We start from the raw sequence: 25172 nt of genomic DNA, 5'->3' as shown, positions 1-25172 counted from the left end.
CAGAAACCCCAAAACCCCTCCCAGCGAGAAACCCTAACCCGAATCCCTTTCCCTCTCCCTCTCCCTCTCCCGCTCCGTCTCCGTCTCCCACCAGCGCAAACATTTTTCTTTTTTGAAAACGACTCTCCTGCACCGCTCCACCGCTCCATTTCCCTTCCCCGCACAACACAGAGACGAAACCGGCATCCCACAACCATCGTCCCGCACAGCCACACACCTCTGGTGGACGTGATCCTGCAACCGCCGCCGTCCATAACCCTTCTCGCAGCACACACAATTCTGCTCCACCACTTGAAATCCCTTACCGCTCCACAAATACCCTCCCGCACCCGAACCCCGTTCCGGCGTCATTGTCCTAACCCCAAAACCCCTTTGTTTGAGAAACCCTAACCCTAGAAACCGCAGCTTTCTTCTTCCTTGGTCAATCCCGGAACCCTTGGAACAGTCCGAATTTCCCAATTTGATAACCTAACCTATATTTTCACCCAATTTCAACGTTCTGCATCGGTCAGGCTCACTTGCACACTCCATTGACGTTAACTATTGACCACCGCTGCTCCCAGCGGTTATCCTCACCTGCCATTTTCTTATTCACTCACTCACGCACTCATGTTCGTCAAGACATCAACCTGCACTCTATCTTTCCCTCACTTTCAATGAGTAGAAGAAGTCCAACCCAATGGCAACGACTGAAGCCGCAGTCCAGCAATGAACGTCATCATTCCATCCTACTCTCTAACCACCACAGTGAAGCACGCATTTTTGAGCGATTCTCCTGTCTCTCTCGCGGGCTGAGCACGTTGGAGGAGCAAGCTCCATTTTGTTGCAACTTGACGAGCGTTTTGCATTACCCTCTCTTCCAGTAATCCAAGTAATTGTTCATGGCTTTTTAAATTGTGTATTTTTGTTTAATCGCGAAATATTGTTTGGTTGTGGTGTTTGTTGTTTATTAATTGCAATTCGTTATATAAACTGTTTACCCCAGTAGGAGATTTTGGCTACCTATGGCAGAAGAAGAAGAGGGTGTATCAAGGAAGGTAAATGTTTGCGATTATTGGATTTATGTTGTGCATTTACATTTATATTTTTCATATTCTTTTAAGCTTTATAAGTGTCAGATGAAAAAAAAGAAGTCGACTCCGCAAGTGGGTGATCTTTTGGAGAGAAAATCCCAATTCAATTTGGCTTTATAGAAAATCCCAAATCTTTATGGTATTGGTGTGCATTGTTGGGGTCGAACCTTTTAGTTAGAGGTACAATTTTGTGTTGTTACGTAATTCCAAAGCCTGTCAATTATCATTTGTGGATAATGTGTTTGGTGGGTTACAACATAATTGGTCTTGGGTTCGTGGATAAATATTAAATTGTTGCAGGCTAGTTTTTCACTAAATGAACTTACAACTTGTTTACAAGAAGTGGGATGGGGTGTGGTTTTGGTGTGCCCAGTTGGGGTCCCACCTTTTTGTAAGTGGGACAAGTGTGTTTTTATATAGTTCCAAAATTTACGAATTGTAATTTGTGCAGAAGTTGTTTGGTGGGTTACATATTGATTACTCTTTCGTTGCAATTTAATTTTAAAATTGTTGCAGCCTACTATTGTAGTTCCAAATTTGCGAAATATAGTTTGTGCAAAACCTCTTTGGTGGGTAACATCTTGATTGGTCCTTGGTTGCAAGGTAAGTTTTAAATTGTTGTATGGTAGTCTTTCCCCAAATGAAGTTACACCTGCTTTAGAAGAAGTGAGATGGGGTCTGGTCTTGGTGTGCATTGTTGGGGTCCAACCATTTTGCAACTGGTATAATTTTGTGTTGTTTTGCAAATCCAAAATGTGTGAACTTTAATTTGTGCATAATATGTGTCGTGGGTTACACCTTAATTGGTGTTGGGTTGGAAGATAAATTTTAAAATGTCGGATAGTTTGTTTTCCCCAAATGAAGTTACACCCTCTTTTAAAGAAATGGGATTGGGTCTGCTATTTTAGCAAGGGATAAAATTGTGTGTTCAGTTGCACTTCCATAATCCGTCAATTTTAGATTGTGCAAAAACTCTTGTTTGGGTTATACCTTAATTGTTCTTTGGTTGCAAGGTAAGTTCGAAAATCTGTCAGCTTCATTTATCCAAAAACTATTTGGTGGGTTACATCATGATTGCGCTTGGGTTGCAAGATAAGTTTAAAAAAGTTGCAGGTCACTACTTTTCTTGAGTGGGAAGAGAAGTCGTAAGGAGAAGTTGTGAACTATTCATTTACCATTTTTGCTATTGTAGTTCATTAAGTTCATTTATTGATGTTTTCTGACATGTTTTTTTAACAATTTCATTTCTTTTTTAGGTTGTGGTTCGCAACCGTTGTAAAACAGACTATATTGTTAAAGTTAATGGATTATTGAGACCAAGCCATCGCTCTCGAATTGGACGCACTCCATTTAGGTGGTGTGTTGACATGGTGAAACCGTTGGATATCAATGGAGTTTTGTTGAAACACACACTTAGTCGGTGGGTCCCTGAACATGAAAGCATATGTATCAGGCAACATTTGGTACGGTTGTCTGTTTTAGATGTTTGTGTTTGTTTGGGTCTGAATGCTGTTGGGGTTGATGTAGAATTCAATAGTGTTGTGTGCGGGGTGATAAAGTCATTATTTGAACATGAACCAATAACAATAGATGACATTGTTAATAGGATATACTTTTATTTACAAAGTGGCGATGACAATGACATTGACAATGTAGACAATGTTTGTCGTTTGTACTTGTTGTTGTGTTTTGCTCTTTTGTATTTCCCTAGGACTTCTAGAACTGTCACAAACATGCCATTTAGATTGTTGGATAACCTTGACAACTTGAATCAATACAACTGGTCAAGGTCTGTCCATAGTTTTTTAGTTGAAGGTTTCAATCGTGCTTACCACACTTTAAGGCAAGATCAAAACACGTCAACCATAACTGTAGCTGGGTCCGTGGCTATTTTTCTGGTATCTATTATTTAAGCCAATTTTGATTTTGTTTGCCTAGTGTTAGTGAAGTAAACGATTAATTAGTTCCTGCATATATTTTTTTCAGCTTTTGGTTTGTCGACTACTTTCTGTGGGGTCTTACGAAGGTGACGTTAGTTTCCCAAGAATTTTGAGTTGGCCATCGTTGGTGATTATGACTCACGGAATAAAATCCGCATTTGAATCTAACAAGGTATTGTATTGCATTCGTTTTATTTTAGTTGATTAAGTTGTATTCTGTGTAGCAATAAAGTTTAAAGGTTGGACATCATTATCCAGGTTGTTCTTGAATGGGAATTAACTGAAGACGAAAAAAACATTGATGTTGTTCGTGAAGCCTTAAATGTAGGTTCACATGGCATCCCAAAAAAAGGAGTAGAAGACATGTCCTTTACTAAATTTAAGCAATGGTGCAAAAGGAAGCTGAAAAGAAATTATAGGGTTGTTCAACAACTAAAAGATCAGCTTAGCAATATGGAAGAAGAGTACGCTTGTGGAGGTCAAGAACCCGACCCATCTTCCTTTGAGGAACCCGAACCCTCTCCCTTTCATAATGGTCATCGCTTTGATGTTGAGGAGCCCCAATCTCGTCCTTTTGACCACCCATCTTCCTCCCATCAACCTCAACCCTCTTCATTTGATAAAGGTCATGCCTTTGATGTTGAGGAGCCACAATCACGTGATTTTGAGGACCCATCTTCCTTTCATCAAGCTGAACCTTCTTGCCATGATATAGGTGATGGTTGTGATGTTGAGGAGGCACAAGCACGTCATTGTAATACTCCCGAATACAATCCTCATGGTATGGAAATTATTCCATATGTGGAACCAGGAAAATGTTCTTTGGATGTTGACTTAAGTGAATTGTATCGCATTCTTGTCTCACAAGATGGGAGGTTCGTTACTATTGCAGATATAAATTTCATTATTTCATTTCAACTGTTATATAGTTAATTGTAAATTTGTCCCTTTTCAGGCAAACGGTGGTTGACATAAATCACCAGATATTAACCACAGTTGAGTGCTGTGGATTTCGTCCTCGAGGAAAACTTTCGAACATGGTAAAGCCCTTTGTTGTTGTAATATTATAAAATTCTTATTTTGATTAAGAAATGACATTGTTGGTTTTAAATGTTGTCAGGCCATTTTGTTTGCTTACAACAACTTCATGTATAGACAAAGAAAATTGAATGGGGTGATCAAGAGAGTTGTGTTTGGTACTTTGTATACGGTATTATAATTTTAATTGTTTTTAAAGTTTTTATATTTCATATATGTTGTTCATGATGGTTTATGGAAATGTTATTCTGATATTTTTAATAAAGACCGTAGTTGTTGAAGATAGTAGAAGGGTCAAGGCAAAAAGACGTGAATGGGTTTTAGGGGACTACAACAATTTCCTTACACGTGGACTAGTTTCAGTACACGATATACTGTCAGCAGATTTTGTAAGTATGAATATTTGTAAATTTATTTATTAAGTACCAAATATGGATGTTGTATGACTTTTCTGTTATGTTCTTGGAAGGTCTTTGCTCCTATAATCCATGAGCAACATTGGTGGTGTTATGTAATAAACTGTCGCACACGCCAATTTTTTGTGCTTGACTCTCTTGGGAGTAAACGACAAGGACATAAAAGGATAGACAATGCGATCGTAAGTCACTTCTTAAAATAGAGGGTTATGTTACAAAATTTATGTATTCGTTTGTAAAATGTGTGTTCATATTTTGTGTTTGCATTTTTGAAGGCGCGTAACATGGAGATTTTATTTGGTTTACTTGAAAATTGTTCTGATGCTGATAAACCAAAATTTGAGGTCCTTACCCAAGATCTTCCACCACAACCAAATTTGTAAGTGCCTAATTTTTCCTTACATTTGATTGAATATTAGTTTATTTACCTGATAATGTGACTTAACAAATGTTTACATATTTCGAGATATGATTGTGGCATGTTGGTGTTGAGATATTGATGAGTGCGTATTTTTGCCCTCATTCAGTGTTTAATTATAGGTATTTAATTGAATTTGTGTGTTTAAAGATTGATTTAATTGGAATTTCCTATAATTGGGTTTATTGAGCATGAGGTACAAAAGCATGTTAAAAATAGCTTTTTAGTTGCATAAATTTTCTTTGGATATTTTGAGGTGTGTTAGTGCAGCTACAGCTAAGTTGAGCTCATAGAGGTGTGGAAATAAATTGCTCAAATCTTCATGACACCTTAAAGATAAATCCAAGAATAGGAAATCACAAAAATCCAAGCCAAGCATTCCATGAAGACGGCAAGAGAAGCTTGAAAAAGTGAAGAAGTTTGGTTAAGCCAAGAAGAGAGCAACAAAAAATTGGACCTTGCGATTTTCTTTATCTTTATGATAGAAGATAATTTGGGAAAAATATATCTTAGATATTTTATTTGATATTTTTAAATAATTATCTTATTTAATTATATCATAAAATATTAAAAGATAATAACTACCAAATCTTTTTAAATATGACAAGATCTTCTGGAATCTTTTTAGATCCACAACAAACAAATATATCTTGAAGATATTGGATTATTTAGAAGATAATTTGAGGAGATTGCAAAGTGTTGATTTGGAAAATTAATACAAATATTAATTGGTGATAATTTATCATATATCTTTAAGTAATTAATTTATTTAATTATATTAGATATTGATATTATCAACCAACTATATTTGTCAAATACTCTAAATCTCTCCAAATATTTTTAAATATTTATATTTATCTTTATTTTAAAAGATATTTGAGAGATTTTAGCAACAGAAAAGCCCAGTCCAATTCCTATATAAAGAGACCAAGGGAGAAGTAAAAAAACAAGCTCGGCACGTCGGAATTTAGGAACCCTTAGGGGGGCCTAATTTCTTTCTCTCTCTTTTCTTCTCTCTATTCTTCTTTTATCTTTATTTTGCATTCATGGAGTTCTAAACTTCTTGGGTTGATTCCATTGTAATTTCATTATGGATTCTGAGGTTAGAATGAATTAATTTCTTTGTTCTTTTTATTATTGTTGAGGTTTTAATTTATCTATGTCTTTTATCTTTGAATCACATAAAAAGTAATGATTTTAAATCTATATGCATGTTGATCATATGAGTTCAAGGGTTTTTAAATTGAATTGAGACTTTACTTTGATTTTATTTAGAAACTTTCATGTGATTAAATGATTTTTTACCAATAATTGAGACTTTACTTTGATTAAAGGTATTTACTCTAACGAAAATTAATTGAGACTTTACTTTGATTAATTAAGCTTTTTATTTGGTGAGGAGATAAAAGAATAGACATGATTAGGCATAGTAAAATTTGATTGAGACTGTACTTTGGTTGAATTTACTGTGGATAATCTAAAAGTTCTCACTTTTAATTGAGACTGTACTTTGGTTAAAAGTGAGAACGCCAACAAATTCATTGAGACTTTACATTGATTAATTTGTAAATCTACAACAATAATTAATTGAGCAATAATCTTTAGATAACCGATGATGAATCTATTTTGAAAAAGCAATGGAATCAATCTATTTTCTTTACTATTGTTTTTATTTCTTTTTATCTTTTAAACTTTATTTCTATCTTTGTTTATATTAATCCCCTATATTTTTATTTTATTTGACTAACTCATTTGTATAGTTTTATAAGAACTAATTTGTTAAAAATCAATTCTGTGTTCGTTGGGAGACGACTTAGGGTTACTTTACCCTTTCTATTTTCTTGACTACTATCTTAGCAATACTGAAGTTGCTATAGTTTAGTAGTATTAATTTGATCGCGTCAACGACAGCGTTATCAGATATATTGAGTTGTGGGATGGTGAAACCAAATTTGGTGACAAATACTTCCCCGCCTACACTTCTGTAAGTGACATTTTTTGGATTTCGTTATGCTGTAATGGTTTTTAGAGGTAATATTTTATAATAACTTAGTTCCATGTTGCAGGATGAACTTCAAGAACTCAGACAACATTACATATGTGATTGGTTTATGGACGACGACAATATCCACCGCAATTACTGGCTTGAAGTCTTTGATGTATATAAAATTAAATAGCTTTTGTTGACATGATTTGTAAAATCTGATACGAAGATGACAGTGGTAATTGCAAAATTTGACTTTAGATTACATATGTATGATGGAGGGAAATAGTTATCCTCTGTTACTTTTGATACTTTTGGACAAAATTCTGTTGCAAAATTTGAGATGTGGGATACAAGTTCAACTTTGTTAACTTTGAGCTTAGATTTCAAGTTGCATGTCAGACTCAATCATGAGTATTGTTTACACCTTTTTATGGTGATTTGTATATATGTTGCTTTCATAGTAGCTGTTTTGGAAATGGAAGTTCAATTATAAAATTTAGCAGGTCTGTTTTTCCAGGAATGGCCACAAATATGGTCAAATGTAATTTGGATGTAGATGTCCCTGTTCTGCACATGTACCGTTACCCCTTTTATGGAAGGGTGGTTAATTGGTCCATTAACTTATACGTGGGTTAGTACTTAATTGTCTTCCAATTACATAGTATTTTTAAGATTGTTGCAGGTTAATAAATGTGTGCAATTTAATTCCACAAATAATGTAATGGTAAAATGATTGTATACAACGTTTTCTGACATGCAATGAAGTTCGTACGCATGTTGGTGTGACGCCTTTTCAATGACATCCATCATGACAAATTTATAATCAAATGCATTTACTTTAAGAAAACATCCTCCAGTGGATGATGCAAATGATGCATTCAGTACATAATGACATTGTGAATCTACAAAACACAAATGTAAGCTATCCTTAATTAAATGATCAAGTTGTCGAATCCACCATTCCTTAATTACATGATGAACTTGTCCAAACCACCATTCCCCTGATACCACCAAAATTACAATCAGGTTACATCCAAAACAAATAACAACCCATGGCCACGTGTGAATGTTTGTTGAAGCCATTTAATTTGCAAGGGCCCATGTGCTACAAAAAAAAAACACCAAACGACCTTCATTCCTGAAAAAAATATTTGATAACTGTTGGATGAATGTGGATACATAATTATCCATTCAAACCTAAAAGAAGAACAATACGCGCATGCAAAATATATTTCTATATACCTAATAATTGGATCCCTGTGACACAATTTGTGTTTCATGTGTGCTATTTTCAATTGAAGTCAGCAGGGAAACAAATCCACTGCATTGGACTTCTTCAACCTGGCAAAATAAATTATACTTCAATTCATACACCCCACATGATGTCAATATCGAAAAAGTTTAAGGGTTACTACGACATGACGTTGTTCACTTTGAATTACCTGCGTTGGATTACTTTGCATAATGACTTCTGATTGGTTACTACATGGCATTAAATCTGTATCCAAAGTCCATCCCTGTAAAGGATAATCAAACAATAAAATAAATTGTCATTATATTATAAAAAAAGTAGTTCAACCCAGATTCATTAATTGGATTTCATTAATTGCACATACCATTTGAGGCTGTCATCCTTTAATTTTTGCACCCGTAGCCTTTCTTCTTTTACCAAGTTTCTCCACAATGGATTTCAATCTCGTCGAACGGGGTCTTCCTTTTCTTTTAATAGAAATAGGATTGTGGACACATTCGTTGGATGACACAGTTTGTATAGGACAATCATTTGCAGTGTCCAATTGAACCCCCTTATTCGGATTATCAGAAGATGACAATCCATGATCATTTGCAATGGAGTCCAATTTCTTAAACAAACAATGTGTTTCGTTGTCTGACTCGCATGCAACCTCTGCAATCTCATAGAAACGCTTACAAAGTGCATCATACCTTCTGACATTCGCTTCTTCCTTATCAGAATTGCTTCCAACCCTTATGTATGTGTGCCTTCTACGTTGTAGCTTGCTCCATCTCTTTAAAACATATTTATCGGGCACACTTTTAACGCCCTCTTGCACATACACGACTAAGCAGTGCCTACAAAGTATTCCTCTAAACTCAAACAAAAGGCAAGTGCACTGTATGTCAAGTGTGTGATGATCAAACAAAACAGCATGGTACTTGTCTGCGCATTGACCTTTCCACATAAATTCTTCCATAACACGGTAATTTGAGGTTCCCGCTTCGACATAAACATTTTAAATCATGCAATTCATTTTACACCTAAATTTGTGTTGAACCTCTGCAAACTTAGCATTAGTGTATTCAGCCTGGAATTGTCTCTCAATAATGGAATGTGAGCCACAAGGAATTGTCGTATTCAAGGATGCAAAGTCAGCCTCACACTCCTTCTCGACCTTTTGCCTAATGGCATTGTCATATTGAACCACGAATTGTTGCAATGTTGTTGTGGAATTGATGAAACCATCAAAGAATGCGTTCATGCTCTCACTCCGTTGCGTGGTTGACATACCTGCCCAAAAGTTATTCTTCAAATAACATGGCACCCAACGATGTCTATCTTCATAAAGTGTTAAAAGCCATGCATTTTCTTGTAATCCATTATCGGTTAGGAACTTATCCCAACCACACTCAAACGCATCAACATTGACTGACTCATACACCAACTGCTTCATGTCATGCTTAATTTACTTGTACCTTGAGTACCCTTGCAACTTCTCAGGTACTTTTTTCATGATGTGCCAAAGACACCACCTATGTCTTGCATTGGGAAACACAATTTCAATAGCATTTTTCATGGCCTTGCATTGGTCGGTCACAATTCCAAGTGGTTCCTTATTTGACATGCAACGCAACCAGCATGTAAATAACCACACAAATGTTCTAGTGTCCTCTGATGATAGCAGCCCACAACCTAATAAAATGGATTGACCGTGATGATTAACACCTACAAATGGGGCAAAAGGCATGTCATACTTATTAGTCAAGTATGTGGTGTCGAATGACACAATATCCCCAAAATCGACACATGCCGCTCGACTCCTCCCGTCCGCCCAAAACACATTAGTAATTCTGTTCTCGTGATCGACGTCGATTTCAAAGAAGAAATCCCTATTTAATTCCCTCATTCTCGAAAAATGATTAAACAATGCTCTATCACCATCCTTAACAAGCGCTCGTCTCTGCTGACCAATATAGTTCCTCACATCCCTTTCCACAAAATCCAAGTTCTCATAACCTCCTGCCTCAAATACCAAGGAACGAAAATTTTTGTTCAAACGTACTCCCGCTTGATCATTGATATCAATAACTCTTTTTGCCTGCATATTTATCCTCTTATTACCTCGCACAAGCCTTGATTTCTGTGGACTTAAATGGTGATTATGTTCCTCCACCACACTTATAATCCCCCATTGACCATCTTTTTTAACAGCAGTAACACGTGCATGGCATGCCTTTCTTTGTGTTGGAATGGTTTTTTTTTCCGGGGGAATGTTGGACACATGGGTTCCTTCTCAAGAACAAACTAGTTTGACGTAGTAGAGCTGATTATCATCATCTTTCTTTGATGTTCTTATTCGGACACCGAAACCACTTCTGATTGCATGTTGTTTATAAACTTTCTTCAGCTCATCCACACTTTCGAAAGTCATCCCCACTTTAGGGACCAAACCCAAGCTACTTTCACCACAGTTGTTATTGGTTGAAACAGATCCAATGTTGTTACAATTGTTTTCAGGGATAACATCTTCCACGAGATTAATGATGTCCAGACCCAGTCTTTGTGTTTGTTTCATGATATTTCCTAAATAAACAACCAATCAAATTCATTAATGTTACTGTGATTACACTGTGATACCAAACTATAAAATGCGTATTAAAGAATTGGGAAATGATACATTCTAAAATAACGTGAACCTTGGAATAACGTTAACTATTATAGCAAAGTAAAATATGCCAACGAACATGAACTTTTGAAAATAAGGCAAGGTCAATAGGACCAAACAAATGCGAGAGTAAATTGCCTTTTAAAAAAACATAAAGTAAACATTGTGCGACCAAACAAATGCGTGAGTAAATGAACTTTAAAAAAACACAAATTAAAGATTGTGCGACCAAACAAATGCGGGAGTAAATGAGCTTTAAAAAAACACCAAGTAAAGATTGTGCAATTAATAGTTTTCTGTGAATGACAACAAGAAGGCAACACATTGCACTTTGGAAAATTTATGGCAAACTAAATGAACCTTAAAACTTTACCTACGACCAAGCAAATGTGGGAGGATACCATTAATGAGGTATTTAAGTAGATTGGAGATTGAATGAAAGCATTTAAGATCCAACTTACGTGATGAATGCACCACCAACCACACAGGCCGATTCCTAAATAGTAGCCATGAGTGCTTTGTGAGCGGAGAAAATAGGAAAAATGGCCATGGACGATGGGTTTGGGGAGCTTTACGAAATGCATTAAATGAATGAAAGTTGGTTGGTGAAGAAAAGATTTGACGTTCAAAAGGTAAGCGGGGCCAATGGAACAGGGCATTAATGACTTGGTTAATAGAAACGTAGTGAGTAAGCTAACGAAGGGCATTGTGGTACATTTATACATTACTTTTGAATTATAAAACAAAGACCAAGCTTTAAACCATTTCCTTAAGGAATGCAAATTTCCTCCCTGTTCCGCTACCAAAGTTGTGCACTATCGTCATCCCAGCACCGTTTTTTGGTGACTTGGATGCTAATGAAAATTTTTTTCGCATCACTTTCTTCACTTTCTGTAACATTTTTCTGAATGTAATTAAATTTTTTCCTGGTACAACAAATATGTAGGTTGAAGATATGGATTCGTGGGAGGGCCTTGACATTGATGAGTCAGACGTGATGTCCTTCATCCAGAGATGCAACTCCAACACAGAATTCATTCCCGGCCCTGCCGGCAATGCACAAGCACTTATGCTAAACAGAGAATCGGAGGAACCTAAAAATACCCAACAATTGATGAGGGAAATCGCTGCTGCAGGTGATGCCCGAGACTTCAACTCAAATGCTTGGAAATGGGCTCGTAGGTTTGTTGAATACCATGGTAAGCAACTGAACCTTTACAAAGAGAGTTCCGTTAAATACATCTTTATGTTTCAAATCATGCATGCTTTCAGGTTTAGTTGCTGAAGGGGACATCAAAAATTTGATTCTACTGTCTTCTAGGAAATCAATGGAAAAGATACCTTTAGTTGTGTGTGTGGTCAAAGAATGTCACTCGAACGGGTTGGGTGACATATCCATAGTTATTAAGGTAAAATGGCAATACTGGTTATGTGAAATAAATTAGAAATCCATCTAAATTTTGTTCTTTAATTTGTTCAGGACCCTTCAACTACAGCAAAGGCAAGCGTCCACAGAAAAGCTGTCATGGATCCTGAGTTTGGTTCCCATATTGCTGTTGGAGCATCGTTGATTTTGAAAAATGTATTAACACCGCCTTATGCGTTTATACTGAATTTGGGTTTTCATAATTTTTATGAAGTACAGATCTAAAATCTTAAATATGATTCATCAGGTATCTTGTTTCGGTCACAACCCATGGGTGCCTCCTTACTTGAACATCACTGTTTGCAATATTGTGAAGGTTAATATTTTATATTACATTTATATTATTACTTTTTAATGATTTTTATATTTAAATTACAGGGTCATATTGAATTCATAATTGATAGGTTTTTAAGAATGACATTAGTCCACCAACTGACCATGAAGTTGAAGCTTCTATGCCCGTTGTGCGAAACTACCCAGGAGAATATCTTGATGTTGACGACATTTTGAAGAAGCTGGTCCCTCCACCTAAAGTTGTTATAACTGGTTACCATGAAGACACTTCTGTTGCTGGATCATCAAGTCTCCCATGTTCTAATGCTACTATTTCTCTTGGTGCGGACTCACCACATGGAAATTATGATGCAAATCCCGATGGGGCTACAACATTTGATGTTGAATGCCCTGATGCTTAAGCTACGGATTTCAATGACCATTTTGTCATCCCTCCATTAGTAAGTAGTACTGGTGTAGTGCTTTCATGTCTTTGCTGAACACCTACTCCACGTTTTGAAAAGACTTTTTGTTAGTTGTTTGTAGTATTGCTTATCATTCCATGAGTGAATGTGTTTTGTTAATGGAGAAGGATACTATTTTAGTAATCATTGATTGACCCCATGATGTGCACACCATTAAAACACACCACATTACTTTCTACTGCAGCGAAGTATTGATTTTAATTGTCGGAAGTGTTGGGTGACCCTTACTGACATCTAACATGTAACCCAAGCACGTTTAAACTGTAATCACGCAAATAGTTTGTGGACAAATATGTTGTAACATTAGTTAATAAAATAATAATCTCAGGACATTGGTGGACCCCACATTGTTCCCCCCTTTGAAGCCAGACAATATGTCATTTTTTCTAGTGAATACATTTGTTATAAGTGAATAAAAGCATTGTTGTACCTTTCCGAAATTTAGCATGCGACTCAGTGAAATGTAAGATGTAACCCAGGATACAAGTTTTGGACAAATTAGTTGTATGAATTTTGAATAAAATAATAATCCCAAGACATTGTTGGACCCCATTTTGTTCCTCCCTTTGAAGGCAAAAAATATGTCAATTTTTCTACTGAATACATTTGTTATAAGTGAATAAAAGCATAAGTGGACCTTTTCGAAAATTTATCATGCGACTCAGTGAAATGTAAGCTGTCACCCAGGATAGACTTTTTGGACAACTTACTTGTAGGTAGACATGTCAAAGTGAGCCAACCCGGCTCACACGGGTTGGCTCACCACGGGCCGGGTCAGAAAACGAGTGAGCCCAACCCGGCTCACTTTAAGGTGAGCCAGATTTTTTACAACCCGGCTCAACCCACCACGGGTTGGTGGGTTAAGTGGGTTGGCTCACCAACCCGCATACAAAATTAAATTTTTTATTTTTTTTAAATTTTTAAATATTTTAATATTTAAATAATTTTTTTAAATAATGTATGAGATCAGTGCACAACACTAACAAATGGCCACCAACATCAGCCAGTGTTAAACTTAACCCGGGCACCTGCATAAGATGCAGTTATTAAGTTCTTAAGCACATGAAAGAAAAAGATTATTCACATTTTTCATGTGGGTCTTTAGTGTTGCCATATTTTCCTTTTCTTTGTTATTCCTTTCAAAAAAACAAATAACAAACTAATTTAAATTTGAAAGGAAGGAGAAACAAAATTGCCAACCAAAGGAGGTAAACCAAACAGCAAGTTGCTGCCAAAGTTTCCAAGCTTAATGCAGCCACCACAGAGATGCAATGTTCTGGCTAGTTCCCAAAGAAGAATCTGGACATGTTCGGCACTATACAAATTAATGGAAATCCAGAAAAGAAAATATTCAGAGCAAATCTCGATAACTAATTTAACAAATGGAAAACACACTCAAGGACTGATTAGAGTTTCGAATAACTGTATATTCAAGGACCTTAACAACAATTTCCACCATTCAAGAACAAATACCAGACGCTGTATTGCACCTTGCTAAAACTAATTTACAATCGACTCAAACATTTAACAAGAAAAAGGAAATTGAGAAACACCAAAATTCTCACCACAGAAACTCCAATTAACGCAGAGAGGCCAAACGTCGTCGCAGACCAGTGCACAACACTAACAAATGGCCACCAACGTCGACTCTAGCATCGTCGTAGACCACTCAGACCACCAATGAGCACGCACAGACCAGACGACAGTCAAACAAACGTCTGAAGATAACATGAGAATAAGAACCCCATAGATGAGCGACAAGCGACAAGAGATAGAAATGCACCTTAGGGTTGGAAACTCAGAATCTGTAGAGGACGTGTGAATACAGGTGCAGATCGCTCAAACCTATGGGGTGTGAATACACCGTTTTGCCGCATACGACGAACAACCACCACGTCGTAGACACACGATGAACGACCACCACGCCGTAGACACACGACGAACAACCACCACGCCTCAGACCAGACGACCACCACCAAATGGAGGCACCACCATTACCGTGATCGTGATTCAGAGGGAAGGGAAAGGAGCTCAGTGATTTTGATTCGTCTGTCGTGGAAGTGTATCGAAGAAGAGGATTGCAATTAGGGATTTTGAATTCCAATTCAATTTAGGGATTCCAGTTCTGTAACCTAATATTAAAATAATTAATTTTATTAAGTTAAGTGGGTTGGTGGGTCAGCTCACTCAAACCCGGCTCGAACCCGCATAGCCCGTGGGTTAAGTGAGCTCAACCCGTTTTGATCCATAACTACAAAAATTTTTGTTTTTTCAACCCGGCCCGGCTCGAACCCGTGGTGAGCCGGGTTGGCTCACGGGTTCGAGCTCACTTTGACATCTCTACTTGTAGGAATTTAGAATAAAATAATAATCTCAGGGCATTGGTGGACCCCATTTTGTTCCCCCCTTTGAAGGCAGACAACCTTTAATTTGTTCTACTCAATGCATATGTTATAAGTGAATAAAAACATTGGTGGAACTTTTTGAAATTTATCATGCGACTCAGTGAAATGTAAGCTGTAACCCAGGAAAGATTTTTTGGACAAATTAGTTGTAGGAATTATGAATAAAATAATAATCCCAGGGCATTGGTGGACCCCATCTTGTTCCCCCCTTTAAAGGCAGACAACCTTTAATTTGTTCCACTCAATGCATATGTTATAAGTGAATAAAAACATTGGTGGACCTTTTTGAAATTTATCATGCGACTCAGTGAAATGTAAGCTGTAACCCAGGATAGACTTTTTGGACGAATTATTTGTAAGAGTTTTGTCCAAATTATTTGTAGGAACTTTGAATAAAATAATAATCTCAGGGCATTGGTGGACCCCATCTTGTTCCCCCTTTGAAGGCAAACAACCTTTAATTTGTTTCACTCAATGCATATGTTATAAGTGAATAAAAACATTGGTGGACCTTTTTGAAATTTATCATGCGACTCAGTGAAATGTAAGCTGTAACCCAGGATAGACTTTTTGGACGAATTATTTGTAAGAGTTTTGGACAAATTATTTGTAGGAACTTTGAATAAAATAATAATCCCAGGGCATTGGTGGACCCCATCTTGTTCCCCCCTCTAAAAGCAGACAACCTTTAATTTATTCTACTCAATGCATATGTTATAAGTGAATAAAAACATTGGTGGACCTTTTTGAAATTTATCATGCGACTCAGTGAAATGTAAGTTGTAACCCAGGATAGACTTTTTGGACGAATTATTTGTAAGAGTTTTGGACAAATTATTTGTAGGAACTTTGAATAAAATAATAATCCCAGGGCATTGGTGAACCCCACATTGTTCCCCCTTTGAAGGCAGACAATATTTAATTTTCACTACTGAATACATATGTTATAAGTGAATAAAAACATTCGTGGACCTTGCTGAAATTTGACATGCGAACCAATGAAATGTAAGCTGTAACCCAAGATATATTTTTTGGATAAATTTGTTCTGACATATTTGAATCAAATAATCATGCCACCTGATTACTAGGCCCTAGTTGGTTCCCCCTTTGGAGACAGACAATATTTAATTTCTTTTCATAAATGTGTACTTGATAATTGACAACAAATATTGGTGCACCTTTTTCAAAACTGACGTCAAACCCAAACTCAAGTAATATGTAACCCAGTCCATAATTGTTGGACAAATTACTTGTAAGGTGTTTTAATAAATTTATTATCCAAGGGCCTTGCTGGACTCCACATTTTTTTATTTTGCTTCCATAAATGTAATGTAAACTAATTGACAACAAAGATTGGTGGACCATATTCAAAATGAAGTACACACTCACGGCCATGTAAAGTGTAACCTATCAAACAAATTTTGGACACACACATTGTAACAAATTTAAATTGTTTCAGTGGAGCAGCATTTGTCACACACAAATGTTTACTGAAAACAACACAAACAAATGAAATTGTCATTGACTACGAACCTGTCATTACCAATAACAAAAAATATCATTTTGTAAACAATAATAATTCCAAACTATTTCTTCAACCTCCTTATCCCATAACTCGCAAACGGAGTTCGAATAGAACGACTTTTGTAACGTGTGCGGGGTTGATGCTTCATTCGCGCATACATATTGCTTTCCTCCATTTCGTCACACATGTCATTGCTTTTATGAATTTCATCATCTTCCTCGACAGACTTGCCTCCCAAATCAAAACTATGATCATGTGTTTGAGAAGCACAACCATTTGTGCCATAACATGGATCATATTTCGTAGGCGGTTTTTTCCTCCTCTCCTTCATCTTTGTTTTTAGAAGATCAATTGATTGCTTAAGTTCCTCAATAACGACTTCTTGTTCTAAAATTTCACGCATAAGCTCTTCCTTGTCTTGTGAAGAACACCCTCCTTCACTTCTCCTTTCAACCTTGCCAAATCCACACCCATATTCATGAAAACCTTCTTGGACAACTACATGTTTAAGCTCTTCTTCTGACACGACAACGTCATGCAAAACCTGCCCTCATGAACAACATACAACCAAACCAAAATTAAATCAATCAATAAATTGATTGACTAATAAACACAATCAAATTATAAATTATAAACAAATATCAAACTAACCGCTTTTTTCTTCAAACTACGACTAACTACGGAATCCCCAACTTTAACATCCATCCAATGCAATATTCGTGGAAATCGGCTGCTGGGAGTTCCTCCCTTTCTCTTCCAAATCAACAAATGCTCAAAAGCCCATAACTGTAACAAAATTTTAACAGCATTAACTAATAATTCAACATCATAATTAATAAAACAATCCATTAACGAATAATTTATTATACCTGTAACAAATAAACACAACCATCCACATGAAAGTATTTCGCATTTCCTTCGTCGCTCAACAACAATGAAGCAGTGTATAGACTCTCAACCAAGTACTCATACACAAGACTACCCCAATTATATTTTCCAAGACTTCCAAAGTCATCCACAATGTTGAACAATATCGGAAAAATTCTACCCCTGCGACTAGACAATAGAAACTCACATATTCCTATCAAAACATACAATCTACAAAAATCAACTACAGTTAAATCTCCATGATGTTGCATTAAGAATTCATAAACCATTTTGACATCAACGTTTTCATCATCAAAGTGTTTCCTACACTGACTCTCAACAAAACACTCATCCAAATCAAGTTTAGTTCCAACAACCCGTAACCCTAAACCTAAGCATACATCTAATAAAGAAAATCTAACAATTTCTTTATTAAGTGCAAAACCTCCTCTCCTCTCAACCCACACATTAACCAACTCATTCAGAAGATTTCTACTTATCTTCAAAGACTCTTTCAACTTCGGCATCCAAGCAAAGGGTGTTTGTTCTAGACAAATAATTTGTTGTTCTGTTAAGCTCTTATTCAAAGAACCAAGAAAATGCGTCCGACATGAATGTCTAAAATAAATCTGCATCCACCAAAGAAAAAATCAAGTCATTATTTAATACATATATTGAACAAACTTGTATGCCAATTTCCAAACTTATACCTTCGTCTCAGTTGTACAACCATCGTCTTCACTACCATCAGTCATGATTCCCAATTGAGATCTTCAGTTCACAAAAATGAATATAAATCAAATCATTCATGTATTCAAGTGCAATTATCAAATATAACAAAAAAAACTAGTACTCAGATATTAACCAACTGTTAATTCAATCCACAAAACAATAATATGTATGTAGCCCCAACAAATTGCTTTGATCATTGCACCGATTGCACAAATGAATAACCAATTGCAAAAGTAAATACACTTCAACACAAACTAAGCGTGCCAAAAACAAGTAGTTCAAAAGATAAACATGGTAACTAAGTAGCAGAAACCAACACTAATTGTACAACATAATTTTAACAAAACAAAACATCACAAATTGAACCACAGAAACAATAACATGGCATGAACAATGTTGACAGAATATGGACCTTGCTCCTGGATCGTGCTCAGCCCGCGAGAGACAGAGGAAGGCTCGAAAATGCGTGCTTCAGTGTGGTGGATAGAGAGTAGGGTCCAAGGATGAGGTTCAGTGGTCGACTGCGGCTTCAGGAACGTGCTCAGCCCGCGAGAGAGACAGGACAATCGCTCGAAAATCCGTGCTTAACTGTGATGGTTACAGAGTAGGGTGGAAGGATGCGTGCTTCACTGCTGGACTACGGCTTCGGCGATTGCCATTGGGCTCGACTTCTTGTTGTGATTGAAAGTGAGGGAAACATAGAGGGGAGGTTGACGTCTTGATGAAGATGAGTGCGTCAGTGAGTGAACAAGAAAACGGCAGGTGAGGATGAGCGGTGGGAGGAACGGTGGTGAGCGTCGAAATTGGGGAAAAGTTTAGGTTAGGTTATGAAATTGGGAGTGTGGAGGGGTTCGGGGATTGAGCAACGACAGCAGAAAAACTTGCGTCCAAGTGTTGGTGGGAGACGGAGCGGGAGAGGGAGAGGGAGAGGGAGAGGGATTCGGGTTAGGGTTTCTCGCTGGGAGGGGTTTTGGGGTTTCTGGACCGGTAGGTGGGAAAACGTGGAGAAGAGGTGTGTGTGGTGCGGGAAGGGTTATTTGGGGCTGTGTGTGTGGGCAGAAGGCCAGGAGAGGGGTCTGTGTGTGTGCGGGAAGAAGGCGCGCAGAGGGTTTGAGGGCGCTTTGGAGAAATGGAGAAGCGGTCGAGCGGTCGAGCGGTGTGGTGGAGCAGTGAAAGAGTTTTCAAAAACGAAAAAAGAAATGCGCGAACTGGTGTGTGGGAAATGTGGCAACGGGCTGTGACCACACGCGCTTGTGCGGAGAATGACGCTTCCTGATGCCAATTTAATTTTTCAATTAAAAATATAAAATTTTAAATCTAATTTTTGTTGCCATGTAAGGTGGTCATGAAAGTGGTAACTTTGGGGTGTCATTGTATCATTACTCCCACTTTTATGGTATAATAGGGCTCTCTGTTCTCTATCGTCTCCTATTTTCCTCTCTCTCGTCGTGACCAACACAAAAGCCAGAGTCAAGCGTTCCTACTTTAAGTGATGTTTTTGGTGATGGTGATGTTGGTGATGTTTTTTCTACAAATAATACTGAACATTATACTCACAAGTGGGAATTTGACTTTATCGAGGCTAAATTTTCGGTCTCCTTTTTTTATTTTTCTAATTCCGGTCAGGTAACCTACCTTCAATTTGTTTTTTTATAAATAACAAATATAAAATGAATAAAAGTATACATTGTAATTTTTAGATCTGTGATGATGCTAGACAAATTAAATTGAAAATAATTAATTGTAAACCAATTGAAAATAAAAAACTATAAATAAATAAGTAAGTATATATAATTTGGTTTCATAGGAAATTTAAATAATTTTAAATGTAAACTTTGAAATGAATTTAAATCTTTGTAGATGTTTATTTTTATTGTTGGTATAATAATTTTATTAAAATTTCGAAAGGATTGTAAAAAATAAAACAAATAAAATAAATATATAATTAGATATTTTGAAATAATTAAATGAAATTCGAGAATAAATTATAATTTATTTGAAAGAGTCAAGAAAATAATATATTTGGTTTCGTAACATCATTTAAAATTAAATTTTTGCATTTTTAGTTTGTTAAAAAGTAACAAATTAAATAATAGAAAATTGGAATAAAATTATTTGTGGTTTTACAAAAGACATTTATTCCTTAGTTTAAAAAGAAAAAAATAATTTAGTTGGTATGTATGTAATAATAAATTAGTTTGTAAATGTTGAGAAAAAAAAAAGATTAGGTTTTTCTTATATGTGGTATGATTTTATGATTCATTAGTCTTTAATTTTGGGTTGTTAAATTGTTTTTGGAGAGTTGAATTTGCTTTTGCTTTCAAACCTTGATAAGATGATGTTGATGACGGCTTTTGGTTCCCACGTGAGTTTTCTTAAGTATCGGTCTCAATTCACTAACACAACGAACGCATTTAATGTATCTTATTTTCAATATGCCTTATTTGAATTTAGGGTCTTGCCAGTGTTCTTAGGAAACTGGTTAAGGATAATTAATATATATTGGATTCTACAAAACTACATAGATAAATATAATATTAAATAAAATATTACCTAATAACTATTAATGTAACTTTATTTTCTTTAAAAAACAAAAATACTCATAAATCTTGTACATGTGTATTTAATATTTTATCTAATATTCACAAATAAAAGTTAAAAACTAATTAAATAATAAAATAACTATATTCTAATGTTGCTAAAAATAAAATATAAGAAAGTTTAAATTAACAGAAAAAATAGTGTTAAACATTTAAAAATTAAAAAAAAATATAGAAAGTATAAATTAACAGAAAAACCAAAAAAAAAAAATCTAGTATTAAACATCTAAAAATGTTACAACAAAAAAAAACAATTAAAGTGTCAATTTAAGACTTAATTGATTTTTTTTCTTTTTAGTAGAGACCTTAAAAATTCCAAAGTTGTTGTTTTGTAACAGTAAGTTATTGTCTAAAAATTAAAAGGGTATTTTTGTCTTTATAAAATTTATTATGTGCATTTATACTATTTTAATTACTGTATTTAATTATTTCAGATTTCAATGTAAAAATGATAATACCAAAGCACATTTATTATTCCTTAACCAGTGCCCTTAGGACACTGGTTAGCATTCTCCTATATATATATATATATATATATATATATATATATATATATATATATATATATATATATATATATTACAATAACTAATTATTTAATTTAATAACTAATTATACAATTATATAAATATTTAATCTATATATAATATCGTAACATCCCATTTAATTAATAAACGTAATTAAAGGAATCGTTACACAGAAGAATACAGAAGCGCAGCCCTGAAGTTTAAACACCACTCCTTAAAAAAAACAAGGCACACGATGCCAAAAAGGAACAAGATATAAAGTTTAATAGAATCATATAGGAATTTAAAAGACAAACTAGTACATGGGCCATAGCCCTAAAGAAAAGAAAAGTCCAATAAAAACATGAAGTCCAGCACAAGTAGACTATGCAGCGGAATCATCCTTTCCTTGTTGACCTCGAGTACCGCTCGCATCTGCTCCCATCAATAAATTGATGATTATCGCAAAAGTAGAAGAACAACATACAAGCAATCAAACAAGCAAAGGGTAAGCTAGAGTAGAAAACAAATTATCATGCAGTCACATACTATTACCCAATCCAAGCAGTATTTATATATCATCCAAACATGTTATGACTTTCTCAAGCAATACATTAGATTCTGACTCGACTCATCCGGATACATATAATCTGGTCGGATTCAGCGGATGCTTGCGCTTGTGGTGAATACCTCTGCTCATCCCCGAGCTAAGTGTTACAAGTGTGACAATGTTTCAATCCCCCACACACAAGGTTAGCCCTTAATGAGTTTCAGGCCTCCTGCTACCCTCACCACAAGAGTCAGTCCGCTTTAAGTGAGACTAACTGACTCCTTAGAGTGTCAGGATGCAACCTTACCTTGAATCCTTACCAGACTATATAGATGGGGCACCAGACACCCACTAACATGAGCCATGAAATTACTTCCCGACCACTGAAGCACGACCTTGAAATCTCACCTAGAGATTTCAAGGAATTACGTACTGACCACAGACATAATCAAAAAACCAAGTAATAATTATCATGCATGTATTTATATTCTGTCAACCTTTATAACCAACCTCTTTCATATTCCAGTTCAAACCCATACCAACTCATCATACTTCAACCATGAATATAGAATTTCAACTCATCTCATTACCATGCCATTTTCATAACCAACCATTTCATGTTCATTACATGCCAAGAATTATTCAAGTTCGTCATTCACAACTCATACACCCTCCCACTCATGCATATTCATTTCCCTCATGCCATTATATAATAATCCAAACAAATGCAAGCCAAACATCCAAGAACAGGGAAAATATCAAACCAGAACGCACTACCGCCCAGCTCTTCGCTCAGGCTGAAGGGTCTCGCTCAAGCGAGAGGGTCTCTCACTCAGGCGAGCTCCCTTCGCCTAGGCGAGAGCTCGACACACAGAAATAGTGGCCTCTGTGCATTCTCGCTTAGGCGAGACACCCCTCGCCTGAGCGAGACGCTCGCTCGCTCAAAACTGAGCTGGTCACCTGAGTGACCACTCGCGTGAAAAGTTATGGGCGAGTCTCTGCTCATCTCGCCTAGGCAAGGCAAGCTCGCTTGGGTGAGATTATCAGATCTCGCCACTATTTTCCTGCAACAACCACACATACCAATCCAAACCAACATATTAAAACCATCTATGCATTCACAACATCACACCAACCATAGACTCGTAGAACAACAACAAAATAACAGGAAAAACGAAATACATGAGTAAGCCCTAGCTTCCCTTACCTAGAATAAGCTAGTATAGGACCTCGACACCAACCACGGACACAATAACTCTGGGAATAGGCTTAGAAGGCTGGAAAAACAATAGAACAGATCACAAGATGAGCTCGCTACAGAACCCTAGCTGTGAAAACACGAAAATATACTAAGGGGAAAGTGGTATGAGTCAGAGAGTAACTTACACGGGGCACGAATAAGCTTGAGCGGACTTGACAGAGGCTAGAGATCAAACTCTAGCAGAGGGTTGTGACTGCTCTAAGAGGGGATAAGAAATTTGTTTTCTGCAAAGTGAGTGGAAAGAAAGCGTTAGGGCAGACTAGGGTCTTTGACTCCTTATGGGCCAGCCCTAGGCCCAACCGAGTTGGGGCAGCCCCTTGAATTTAGGGTATAAAATAATAAGGAAAATTAGTGGGCTTTACAGATATAGATACTAATAATATGACTTCATACTATCAAATTAATGTTTTAAAATATTAATTTAGTTTTGTATAGTTTTAAAATATTTTGTATTTTGTATAAAATTCATTCTAGAAATTTATTTTTAGGATGAAAAATTTTATTTGTTAAAAGAATATGAGATCCAAAAAATTATAATAATTAGAAAAATAAATAAATGAGATTAAATAAATATTTAAAGTAAAAGACCAAATGGTTTAATAATTATTTAATTAAAAGTATTTTAGATATATATCGCTAAATATTATGAGATATTGTTAAAAGATGTTAAATATTTTTAAGTGATTATTAACTATTTAAAAAGTATTTATTTAGAAAGTTATTATAAGAAACTTAATGGTTTATTATGTTAAAACATTATTTAAATGATGTTTTAGAATATAAAAGATAAGAGATTGTTTTGGAAGGATTTATAAAGTAATTATTACACTATAAATGAGTTATATATGATAATTATTTCTTAAATGAATTTATTAAAAAGATATATGATTTGTTACGTTGGTGAATATGGTTATATTTATATACATGAGATTTAAAAATATTCCTAAGAAATAGAAAAAGAAAGGTAGGAAAAGATGTATATGATATTTTAGAGTTATTAGAAAGACAACATAAAATCTCTCAAGAATATATAGGATTTCAAAGGTGAGACAAAAACTTACAAATATTTAAATGAGTGTCTTAATAGATTGAAGGAGAAGTTAAAGTAAATTCAAAGACATAGGAAGAAACTTTGAAGTTTGTGTACCAATTTCAGATTATGGATGTTAGTATGTTTGTGATTGTATGAGTTTTGATATGTATTATCATGTTTTGTGTTAATGATTAGACGAATGTGAATATATCTTCATGTGTGCTCCTAAATATATCATGAGGTCCCCATGAATGATATTGGATGATTGGTGTGATATATATGTGATATTAATGATTTTTTTATTGTAACCTTTGTTATATTAGCTTAGCATTTTGTTGTTGGTTCTATTTCCACATGTGATGATCGTGTAGGTTGCATTGAAGCTTATGAAGAAGTAGATTTAGATGCGTAACAAGGATAAATGAATTAAGTTTTTTTTTTTTTGTATTTCAAGGTTTCTTTGACCACAAAATTGTAAATTAGGGTCCGTTTTTTTTTTTTTTAATTTGGGTCAAGTCGTCATGGTTGAGGACGACATTAAGGGTGAAGTCGTCCTCCATCCGACCGGTTTCTCCCTTTTTTTTTAAAGCAATGTCGTCCTTATAGACAACGATTTATTTTTACTGAAAAGTGAAGTCGTCCTCCAACATAACGACTTCACTTTTTAGTTTTTTTTTTCCAAATTTTCAGTTTTTACTATTTTTCTTTTTTTTTAATTTTAGTTTTCATTATTTT

The 25172-nt window shown here is 35.6% G+C and overlaps 4 protein-coding genes, 1 long non-coding RNA gene and 1 pseudogene across 5 annotated transcripts; 2 read left to right on the top strand and 4 right to left on the bottom strand.

Moving 5' to 3' along the window:
* Positions 1–1004: 1004 nt before the first annotated feature.
* Positions 1005–4850, top strand: LOC114184552. Its single transcript, XM_028071858.1, has 9 exons — positions 1005–1037; positions 2330–2971; positions 3060–3185; positions 3272–3888; positions 3969–4053; positions 4134–4223; positions 4318–4440; positions 4521–4649; positions 4743–4850. Exons 1-9 carry the CDS (start codon positions 1005–1007, stop codon positions 4848–4850), a joined length of 1953 nt encoding a protein of 650 aa, XP_027927659.1.
* Positions 4851–8500: 3650 nt separating this feature from the next.
* Positions 8501–9085, bottom strand: LOC114184551 (protein FAR1-RELATED SEQUENCE 1-like). Its single transcript, XM_028071857.1, has one exon. It carries the CDS (start codon positions 9083–9085, stop codon positions 8501–8503), a length of 585 nt encoding a protein of 194 aa, XP_027927658.1.
* A 39-nt stretch (positions 9086–9124) lies between these two features.
* Positions 9125–10684, bottom strand: LOC114184550 (annotated as a pseudogene).
* A 735-nt stretch (positions 10685–11419) lies between these two features.
* On the top strand, positions 11420–12895 carry LOC114184549. Its single transcript, XM_028071856.1, has 6 exons — positions 11420–11485; positions 11721–11973; positions 12047–12183; positions 12255–12356; positions 12448–12516; positions 12605–12895. The coding sequence occupies exons 1-6, from the start codon at positions 11420–11422 to the stop codon at positions 12893–12895; spliced, it is 918 nt and encodes a 305-aa protein (XP_027927657.1).
* A 1430-nt stretch (positions 12896–14325) lies between these two features.
* Positions 14326–14838, bottom strand: LOC114186002. Its single transcript, XR_003604955.1, has 2 exons — positions 14742–14838; positions 14326–14676 (listed from the first exon to the last, which is right to left on the bottom strand). It is a non-coding gene; the product is annotated as an uncharacterized LOC114186002 (long non-coding RNA).
* Positions 14839–16949: 2111 nt separating this feature from the next.
* On the bottom strand, positions 16950–18282 carry LOC114184548. Its single transcript, XM_028071855.1, has 3 exons — positions 17758–18282; positions 17540–17674; positions 16950–17432 (listed from the first exon to the last, which is right to left on the bottom strand). Exons 1-3 carry the CDS (start codon positions 18280–18282, stop codon positions 16950–16952), a joined length of 1143 nt encoding a protein of 380 aa, XP_027927656.1.
* Between the last annotated feature and the right edge of the window lie 6890 nt (positions 18283–25172).

This window comes from Vigna unguiculata, chromosome 5, assembly GCF_004118075.2.
Source record: "Vigna unguiculata cultivar IT97K-499-35 chromosome 5, ASM411807v1, whole genome shotgun sequence".
In the NCBI taxonomy this organism is placed as follows: domain Eukaryota; kingdom Viridiplantae; phylum Streptophyta; class Magnoliopsida; order Fabales; family Fabaceae; genus Vigna; species Vigna unguiculata.
The sequence above is the reverse complement of the archived record's forward strand: the minus strand, read 5'-3'. Positions and strand labels throughout refer to the sequence as shown.

Coding starts and splice junctions, on each gene's coding strand:
- LOC114184552 (XM_028071858.1), top strand. CDS start 1,005: ATGGCAGAAGAAGAAGAGGGTGTATCAAGGAAG. Junction 4,054..4,133: donor GAGGAAAACTTTCGAACATG/GTAAAGCCCTTT, acceptor AAATGTTGTCAG/GCCATTTTGTTTGCTTACAA. Junction 4,441..4,520: donor ATATACTGTCAGCAGATTTT/GTAAGTATGAAT, acceptor TGTTCTTGGAAG/GTCTTTGCTCCTATAATCCA.
- LOC114184551 (XM_028071857.1), bottom strand. CDS start 9,085: ATGGAAGAATTTATGTGGAAAGGTCAATGCGCAGACAAGTACCATGCT.
- LOC114184549 (XM_028071856.1), top strand. CDS start 11,420: ATGGAACAGGGCATTAATGACTTGGTTAATAGAAACGTAGTGAGTAAG. Junction 11,974..12,046: donor TAGGTTTGTTGAATACCATG/GTAAGCAACTGA, acceptor GCATGCTTTCAG/GTTTAGTTGCTGAAGGGGAC. Junction 12,357..12,447: donor CATCGTTGATTTTGAAAAAT/GTATTAACACCG, acceptor ATGATTCATCAG/GTATCTTGTTTCGGTCACAA.
- LOC114184548 (XM_028071855.1), bottom strand. CDS start 18,282: ATGCCGAAGTTGAAAGAGTCTTTGAAGATAAGTAGAAATCTTCTGAAT. Junction 17,675..17,757: donor GTTGTGTTTATTTGTTACAG/GTATAATAAATT, acceptor ATTTTGTTACAG/TTATGGGCTTTTGAGCATTT. Junction 17,433..17,539: donor GTAGTTTGAAGAAAAAAGCG/GTTAGTTTGATA, acceptor TCATGAGGGCAG/GTTTTGCATGACGTTGTCGT.